Source organism: Struthio camelus, chromosome 5 (assembly GCF_040807025.1).
Source record: "Struthio camelus isolate bStrCam1 chromosome 5, bStrCam1.hap1, whole genome shotgun sequence".
NCBI classification, from domain to species: Eukaryota; Metazoa; Chordata; class Aves; order Struthioniformes; family Struthionidae; genus Struthio; species Struthio camelus.
Window position 1 is genome coordinate 64,758,488 of NC_090946.1, and position 10,129 is coordinate 64,768,616.

Consider the following 10,129-nt stretch of genomic DNA (forward strand, 5'->3'; position numbering starts at 1 on the left):
CTTCTTGCTCTTTCACTATTATGCTGTATGGATCAGACTGCTGTTCTAATTGCTCACTAAGTCATTTCCGTTCTATATTTGACTGTTGGTTTCTCATCTATTTCTCATATTTGAATAATCTCTTTCAAACCTCCGGGATTGAAGGTTTTCATGTAGGGCTTATAAAGGAATTCAGACATGAAATTGATGCTTAACTAAGTGTAGTTTATAATCTAAAATCAGTTTTGGTGCCAGGAGAATAAAATGTGGCAAATGTAACACCAGTTATTAAAAAGGGCTGCAAACCTATTCCTGGGTACCGTAGGCTAGTAAGTCTGTCTTCCATACAGGCACATTAGGAAACTGTAAATAAGAATGGAATTAGTAGAGACATTCATAAAGGTGATTCAGCTTTTGCAGAGGGACATCATTGCAGTCTCACAAAAACGACAGCATACCTGGACTTTCAAAAGACTTTTTCAACTCTAATAGGATAAAAATTGGAGCCCTGTCATTGATAAATAACCATTTAAAAGACAGGAGAAAAAGCCTAGGTCTCAATATTCAGTTTTCAAAATAGGAGGGCGTTCAACAGCGTTCACTGAGAGTCTATATTGAGGCCTCTGCAGTTCAACATAGTCATAAATAACATAAAAAAGAGATGAATAGAGAGATAATAACATTTACATAGGATGGAGATGTATTCAGGATAGGGAAACAAACCTGACTGTAAAGAATTGCAGAAGGATCTCATAATATTGAATAACTATGTAATAAGATAATAGATGAAACTCAGTGGTGGTGACAAATGCAAAATAACGCACATGGAAAAAAAAGACCTAATTGCATCCACGTATTGCCAAGCTCAAAATAGCTGTCAAATAGCTAACAAACATTAGGCAAAGGATCTAAGATTCACTGTGGATAGGTCTCTAAAAATGTCAGCTCAGTGGCAATGAAAAAGACAAACAGTTATTATGAAATAGAGGCCAAAGCAGAACACATCAGTATGCGCTGTATAAATTCATAGTGCTTCTGCATTGCAAATACAGTATGTCGTTCTTCTCCTGCACCTTCATCTCTGAAAGACTGTATTAAAACTAGAAAAGACACAAGAAAGGAAATAAAGGTGGTCAGAAGTATGTGTTAGCAGACTGAAAACTAGACGCTAAATGTTCTAGGACTCTTCAGACTGGAAAAGAAATAGAAAGGAAATGAAAGAAGTCTATAAAATGGGAAAGGGGGAAGGTGAAGGGAGAGCACTTATCATTACAAGTAGCAGTGCAGAAGGCAGGAAGCACGGACTGAACTCTCAGGTAGCAGGTTTGAAGGAACAAACAAGACTTCTTTCCACAAAGTGTAATTAAATTGAGGAACGTATTGCCTCAGGCTTAATGGAGACCCAACCTATACATAGTTTGGAAAGGAATTTGACGAGATTGACAGCAGAAGTATTAAACATGATGTCCAGAAAGCCCCTAAACTGCTGATTTCTAGAAGCTGGGAGGATATGCCAGGGAAAGATCGCTCTATTCTTACTTCCTTCCCTATCAATACTTTCTTACATTGTTTTTCTGGGCATTAGCCAGCCGACACTGCCAGAGGTAGCAGCCCAGCGCCAAGGGGCAATGTGGCGCCAGCAGAGCTCAGCCCCGCTCACCCAGGCTCCAGCTGCGATGCTGGCCTCAGCCCCCCTGACGGCCCCCAGCTGCTGCGCAGGGTGCAGATGACTGCTTCCTGCAAGGCAGCTGGAAAGCAAGCCTAGGGCAACTGCTCCTGAGCCCATCGTTTTTGGTGTAAGAAACATTTAGCCGCCACAGAAAGCTTAGCTACAAAACTGAGGTATATACTTGGATTCTTGATGTGACAATGACAATACCAAGACCTACATGTGCTGGCAAACATGATTTGCAACTATGAAAGCTATGTTGGTCCAGTGCGTGAACATACTTGATATTATAATTAGAATGGAGAAATACTTGCATGTGCAATTCTTAGCCATCTCAAGTAGACAACAAAAAAATAAATTGGCAAGTCTATATGTACAGTCTTTTTCTGGACTCTGCAGGAAACATTACAGGTGTAAAGCCTCCATCTTCAGTTACCGTTTTAAGGAATTAGACATGAAAAGTCTGTTGGGCTGTATTTTTTGTTACCAAGAGAGGGCAGGTCGAGGGCTGTTCTGTCTGTACAGGTCACAGGCCTGGCAGCGCTGGCTTCCTGCTGGTACCACACCAGGAAACAGCAGAAGTGTGATCTTCCTGGGATACTGTGAGGACAGAGAAAGTCAAAAGGCAGAGCAATGGGTGTCCTGACTTTGTGTAAAAACTGAAGTAGTTCAGCTGCAAAAACCAAAATATTTTGGCTTAGAAATGCTGCCTCAATCAAGCATGTCAGTTGTAATTCAGCTACCTCCTGGCCTATTTGTCTCTGGTTCAGTTTGTCATATAGGCAGCACTGCACAGGACACGTGCGAGGAAGCCTCAGCTGCTATGGAGAGACCTGCCAGGCAAGTTTTCACATTAAATGTTTGCAAAAAAAAAAAAATTAAACGCTGCAATCTTTCAGGTTTCAGCTGCTGTAGTGGTACCCCAGCCTCCGTTCTCCGTGTCTATAATGGAAGATGGCCTCTCCTGGTGATGAGGGAAGGCTTGCGGATTATAGATCCACACAGAGCTTAGCCCACAGCTGAGAACTGGAAGCTCCTCAACTGCATTAACAAATTGAAAAATGTACACACTTTGCCAAAAACAGGTATTTTACTACCAAAATATGGACTACACAACTTCGGACTGTTGTACTGTAGGGCATCTGAAGCCAAAGCGTGGTGGTAAATGTTGTTTTTGCTAGCATCTTGCTGAGCTTCTTGAAAATAGCAGGGTGAGGCACTAATGCTGTGTCTAGGTGGGGGAACAGAGGTGCATGTCTGAGGAGAGGTCATGAACCCAGAAAGCAGACAATAGGCTTATTTTGTTGGGTTTTGGTTAGCAGACAGAGTTTTGGTGCAAGAGCTTTCTCTGACCTCATGAAAGAATTGTTTTTAACTATAGACCATCTGTGTTTATAAAGCACAAAATCGTCACTAATTTTACTAAGACAAGAAAGAGGCCTATTGATCTGCTTTTTATTCAGTGAAGGATCCACATTTTTTCTTACGCAAATTTTGGGGGTGAAAAAGGAGGAAAAACAAGGCAAAAAGTTTATTGCCAGACAATGTTTGCAGGGCTTTTATGAGATTTCTGAAAAAATTTTCTTCTTCAGCAGACATTAATGAACAGTACACTTCTAGTTTGATGGCTTGTAGGAAAAGTTAGGAAAAAAATAACCTGAAGTCATATTGGAACAGATTTTTTTTTAGGTCTTTCAGAAAGACAAAATATAATGACAATTTTCATTGGTTTGATGTGAATATTAATGAAATGTTGCATTCTATTTTAAGACTATTAAACTTTTAAAACTCTAAAGGTTTTCCACACATTTTTTCCCATTCTTTTTATCTCAGCCTCTTTTTATTTCAATTTTTAACCAAAAGCTAACTGATATTTTGAAATGAAAAGTTTTATCACAAAAATACCAAAGGAAAACATTTAATTTTATTTCACCTGTTTCAGCCTTTTACAAATTTGTCCTTTTGCATTTCTTGAGAGAAACAATTCACCAAATACATGAATTTGGGAATAATTTCAAACCTCCTAAGACTCTTTTTGAAGGCAAATTTACCTACTGTCAGACAAGTCTTACTCTGTAACATAACATATCAAATTAATCCCTGGTGTCATACCAAGATGATCAGAGTTAACCAGGCTCAATGAGGTCCAACATGTGGAAATACAAGACATTTCAAGAATTAAGACTATTTCCAGGATTAAAAGCTTATAGCTTATTTTTGACAAACTGTCAAAAGGAAAATTGTTAAATTAATATCTTTATTCTATAATACTTTGAGGTTTTCCATCTTAGTGCTTCTTTGGGAATGTTAGTATTGATTGCTACATACTGAGACTTATAAAGAGAAAAAGAACATAATATTCCATTTTCTCCAAAAGGTCAATGCTGTGCCCACATTGAAAAGGAAGAACTGCATTGAAAAGGAAAAGCTGACAAGGAATAGATTCAGGGCTCACTTCCTTTCTGGTAGACTATTCTGCATTTTTTTAGAATTTTTAGTTCACCCTACATTTTTCAGTATGTCTGTTTGGATGCCTTTTACTAGTGGGGTTTTATCCATGCAAATCTGAGCTCAGAGACAAATCCTAACAGGCCAAAACAATGAAGGTGGTGAGCTCTGGTCCTGGCCATAATCCTAAGTGGTGTCGTGGGTGGGGAGGAGGCATCCTGGACACGTCATGCCGCGCGCTAGGCATGAGCATGGGCCTGTGCAGCATTTGCCATCGCTTCATTTCTCTTGCCGGAGCGTGTGCTTTGCGCGGTGGCAGGACGGTGTGCCAGCACCCACTGCCTTCCTCCTTGGCCTGCGGCTCCCCTCCGCTGCCTCTGACCAGCCTGCAGGCCCTTCTCCTTTTTGAGGAACAGGGCACCCAGGAGGCTGCAGGTCACCTTGCTGCTCATCCCCGCCGGCTGCCGAGAGGCTCCCTCTTGTCTGTCGGTCTTTACGTGTCTGTCCACAGGGTGGAGGTCATGACTTGCATATAAGACAACTGCACAGAAGATAAGTCAGCATCAAAACTAGGACTATAGGAGAACCAGTTCATAGGGAAGAAGGGGAAGGTAGAACGTAAACGGGAATATTTCTATGCCGAGACCAACACCAGCAAAAAAAGAGCATTTTGTGTGTGTGATTTCTGTAAAGGCTGTGCTGTTCCCCATGGCACAGAGCTGCAGTTCAGCTCTTCAAGCACATAACATTGATGAGATTTGAGCTCTGTGTCGTCGGGAAGCTGCAGTTTGGTGGCGGCTGCTGCCAAAGACGTGGCGATACGCAAGAGGCTGCACTTGGGCGCTGCCGCCTGAGCAGCCGCTGCTCAGGCAGGAGGGAGTCGTGCTGGGAGGGCCGGCGTGTAACTGAGCAGCGTGCGAGAGAGATGAAGCTCTGCTCTTAGCAGGTTTCCTAATGAAGGGAAAATGAGTGTAGTTTAGCACTGCTGGAAACATGACGGTCTCTTCACAGTGCATTTGTCTGTCTTCGAAGCAGAAATGTATCACACTTTGAATACAATTTCCCTTATTTGCCTTAGCCTAGTTTCTTTATTTCATAATTAATATCTCACAAACAGAGGGAAACAAGCAACTGTGTGTCTTGTCCAACATGGCATTTCTGTCCTCTCAGCAAGACTCTTTTGGCTTAATCGATCAGTTATTTAATCTTTTCCAGGCCCCTGTTCAAACAGCAGTAAGCATATTCATCCTACATATTACTCCAATTTGCTCCATCATATCTGGGACACGCTTGTTCACCTTTTATTCTTTAGTCATACCTTATTAAAGCAAGATGGTCTTATCAATAGCTTTAACTGAAACAAAATTAGTATTTTCAGGCTCCAGGAAGGGTGGGAAACACCCCTGACCTGAGAAATATCACAGCTGGGAATGAGACTAGAGGAGGCAAGCATTAAGGCTCAAATACAGTTTTGAGCTGTAGAGCGGGACGTGGAGAAATAAGAAAGAAGGAAAACCACAGCAATGTTGATTTCAAATAGGTCAAATAATATGCAGCCAACAGCGAGGTCAGACAAGGGGCTTCTCTAATGCATTTTGGGGTCCCCATGAAAGATGGCTGCACCAGGGCTGCACCCTGATGTGCTCTGCCAGCGTGGGCTGCTGAGGCCAGGGTGCTGGTGCTGGGCTGAGGGCTGGCGTAGGGGCCTTCCACTTACAGCAGCAGGGTAGTGGCCTCAGAAAGATCTTGGCACAGGCTGGAAAGGTCTGGTGGGGATGGACCCAACCACCTGCGAGGTAAGAGCCACCGCTGGGTCAGATCCAAGATGCAGAGCTAAGAGAGAAAGTAGTGAGTGCAATAATGCTGAAGCCTAGAAATGAACCAAGGCACAAAGAGTAGAGCAAGCCTAGGAAGCAGACCAAAATGCAAGCCTTCAATAAATTATATTTCCTTTCCAGGGTGTTTTGCTTTTTGTTTTGTTCTGATTTTGGAGAAAATGCTGGTGTGAATTTCCTTCCCCTTACTTCCAACTCTGGGACAATGTGAGACATAAATAGGTAAAAGTTTGGGAGAGTATCCTCATTTTTTCCAGAGCTGAGCTATGCCATAGGGATTTGCTGCCTTTTCTTGTGGTTTGCATGTGACAAGACTTTGATGTGATAACTATTGGTTTATCTTTTTTTCAACTATTCTGTTTTGTCTTCCAGGGTTTGGCATGACCACCCCAGCCACTGTTGGAGGCAAAATTTTTCTGATCTTTTATGGCCTTATAGGATGTGCAGGGACCATTTTATTCTTTAACCTGTTCCTGGAGCGGTTGATCACGGTTATAGCTTATGTCATGAAATCCTGCCACGAAAGACAGCTGAGGAGGAAAGGGGTCCTTCCTCACGATGGCCGGCGGGGCTCGGGGGGCTCCGAGGTGGACAGCTTGGCCGGCTGGAAGCCTTCTGTGTACTACGTCATGCTCATTTTGTGTGTAGCATCGCTCATCATTTCCTGCTGTGCCTCTGCAATGTACACGCCGATTGAAGGGTGGAGTTACTTTGACTCACTTTACTTTTGCTTCGTGGCCTTCAGCACCATTGGTTTCGGTGATCTGGTCAGTAGCCAAAACGTCCAGTACGAGAGCCAAGGCCTGTACCGCTTCGGTAATTTTGTCTTCATACTCATGGGGGTTTGCTGTATCTATTCCTTATTTAACGTGATCTCTATTGTCATCAAACAATCCATAAATTGGATATTAAAGAAGCTGGACTGCAGGTGCTGCCATAGATGCCAAAGAAAATTATTTAGGTCACGGAGGAATGTGGTAATGCCGGGAAATGTGCGCAGCCGGAGGAACATCTCCATCGAGACTGACGTTGTCAATGAGAGCGACACAGATGGGCGCCGGCTGTCAGGCGAGATGATCTCGATGAAAGACTTCCTGGCCTCCAACAAAGTTTCACTCGCCATCATGCAGAAACAGCTGTCAGAAACTGCCAATGGCTATCCAAGGCAAATGAGCTCTAATTCAAAGCAAAATGGATTCTCTGGTGGAGTTGGAGCCCTAGCAATTATGAATAACAGACTGGCAGAGACAAGTGTGGATAGGTAAAACTAGCAGTAGTAACAATGAAACCGCGAGAAGCATAGACATAACATGCAGGAAGTGGAAATATCTAGGGACAGAGTGTCCCCAGAGTGGGAGAGTGACATGGCCAGCATACCTTCTGCTCGAAGATCTCTCACTCTTTCTTTGGGCTGTCGGTTAAAATCATTGTTCTTTGAATTGCACCAATCTCAGCCTTCCTTCTTCCCCTTCCTTCTGTTCCTCAGACAGACCACTGCAGGCGAAATTTCATTTGGTCTTCAAATCAATTTTCCATGCCCTGTTTTCCTCCGTTTATGTGAAGTACAGGTTTCAGAAATTGGTGGCATTGGAAGAATTCAAGAAATCAAGAGTGTCTACTGAACACATTCTTAATTCAAACATTGTTTTAAGCTTTCTGTCTTATTCTCTTCAGACCTATTTTCTGAATGTAGCTTATCTGAGACCAAATGAGGAATCAATATAAGCCTTTCTCTGTGAAAATGCAGATCTAGTTTAATGGAATAGCAAAACAAACTATTTTCTTTTAAATCTCACATGTTAAAATGTATTCCTATATTGTGAAACAGGTATGCTTGAGAGGTCAAGTTCTGCTGCTGTTAATGTTTATATAAATCTGGAATAATTCTATCAAAGTTGGTAGAACTACTCTGGAACTATTGTGATATAAATGAGAGGAGCATTTGGCCCTTAGAATTTAATGTAGTCTTCCTGTTAAAAGGACACTGTCAAAAGTGATAGAATCAAAATGTATCCTCCTTTTGCTTTCTTCTATCTGTTTTCAAAATGCATGTGATTTTTCTTCTAGGCTATTTTTTCCTCTAGAATTGAATCACTCCAGTTTTCTGTTTCGAAAAGATCAAATTAAATTGAAAATCACCATACTGACAATTTGTATGAACAATTCCACGATAACGATCGGAGACCTTGCCAAATCTGTGTTCATATTATGCTCAATTGTGACTGAAGCAATTGAGTATCAGCAATATATAACGCAACTAATAACTGTGTTTACACAACAGGTTTTATCATGCAATTAGATTGCCATGCCAACTTTCCAGTGTATTATTATAAGCGACTAAGGCCACAAAAATCACTTTGGCAATGTCCTTTTTACCTTTCACGTAATTCTGTTACTCTTCACATCTTTTCTGGCATTCAGTGATGATAATGACAGGCTCTTGATTAGGGAAATAGAAAATGTATAACTCCTCATTTTTCTCAATGAAATGCTATGAGTCTTCATTGTGAATAGAAAGGAGACTTCAAGGAGAACTGTAATAGCAGTGAGAAGGATATGAAACCAGGAAACTAGATGATCTTTAATGACAGTGAAAAGATGCTTTATATTAGGTAGCTGAAGAAATAAAGGATTAAACTAATATAAAGTCCAGTAAGAATTTACAGAAGTCTGAGCCAAATTCCTGGTTCTCCTCTAATCATGCAGTGCATTAAGGTTAAGCGGTATTTGAGGGCATAAATAAGCAGAACTGGTCACAAAGGACCTGGTCCAATCCCCCCTGAAGAGAATAGCAAGTGAATCAGAATTAAATGTTTTCTCACGTCTGATAGCTAGAAAACCTTTTAGAATACTACAGTTTTAGAGAATGTAGAACACCAGTGTGCAGTTCTTCATTTCTCTTATAAGGAACAATGCAGATAGATAGCATCTTCAGTTTAATTTTCTATTAAGAATAGATTTCATATCCTTTTTTTCTTACTCCTGGCCAAAAGCTTTGGTATTTAGGTTCCTAATACTGGAAGATATAATACCCATTTTAAGCAATATTTGAATTTAAAAAGAAAAATGTAGCTCATGGAATCCTTTCATATAACAGAATAAAACCTATGTGTTAGATTAAACGCCTCTAGTTAACTAGTGAAAAGAATTGCAAGCTCTTCCTGACATTTTACAGCTAAAAAGTCCTGATTAAAACTCAAATCCTGCTGACCTTACTTACAAGGACAGTTCAAGCTGAAGCCATTAGTCCAGATTCTGATGTCTCTCAGCTGTGCAGCACCAAAATATCCCTGGGGTGATCCCTCCATATTTGCGTCTATGTAAAATCAGAATCAGCTCTCCAACCCTAACTTTGGTGAGTAAAGAAAGAAGTCTATTTTGTTTCTGGTATTCTTAAGTATTAGAAAAATTTGCCACTGAGATACTTTAAAAGATATTATAATACCCAAGCTGCATTACATTGTTGTGCTTTTCTTTTTTTCTCTCAATAACTTCATTTCATCCTTACTGAATGTGAAAATGCTTGGATATAAAAAAAGAAACTGCTCTGTAGCCGTTTTTCCGAATTCATTCAGCAGTGCTTCTGTTGACTACCTGTAACTTTAAGATTTGACTGTAATTGAAGTAATCCTCACGTTGCCAACTATCAGAAATAGTCTAGGACTTGACCCTTTGTTTAAGCAGGGGTCTTATCCTGGGCAGAATAGCCGCAATCTTGAAAAGTGAGGCTTACTTAGCCATTTATTCTAGTTATTAATTCTGAGTTGCAAGTGACAGACTTTCCTGAGCAGTGAAGACCAGAGAAGTTATTCAACAATACTTCCTTTTCCACTGAATGAGTAAGGCAATGCAACATTATAATCTTAAATAAATAACCAAAACATGCAAGTTTCATTAGTCTATTTATTATGCAGCTCTGTGTCATCATTAATGAATGTTCTGGCTCCCATCTAGATTTTGCACCCAAATCCTTCCATACCTAATTAGTCTTCAAAATTTGGTTCTGGAAGTCCAAATACAGCACAAAGGAGACAGTTGAAATAAGATTTGAGGTGACAATCATAGCAAATAGGTGAGAAAGAAAATAGAGAGAAAAACATATATACACTGATGGAAACTGATAAAACATTACAATCTATAAGGTCAGTCTGGACCAAAAGAAATGAATTTATCGAGGTGTATGAGGTTTTCTGTGTAC

At 40.7% G+C, this 10,129-nt stretch overlaps 1 protein-coding gene across 1 annotated transcript in view; it reads left to right on the top strand.

Moving 5' to 3' along the window:
- The window catches only part of KCNK13 (potassium two pore domain channel subfamily K member 13), a 71,331-nt gene extending 61,512 nt beyond the window's left edge, over positions 1-9,819 (top strand). Inside the window, exon 2 of the mRNA XM_068946793.1 lies at positions 6,304-9,819. Within this exon, the coding sequence (XP_068802894.1) occupies positions 6,304-7,196 (893 nt within the window). The 3' untranslated portion in view covers positions 7,197-9,819. The remainder of the gene's footprint in view (positions 1-6,303) is intronic.
- The last annotated feature ends 310 nt before the right edge of the window (positions 9,820-10,129 follow it).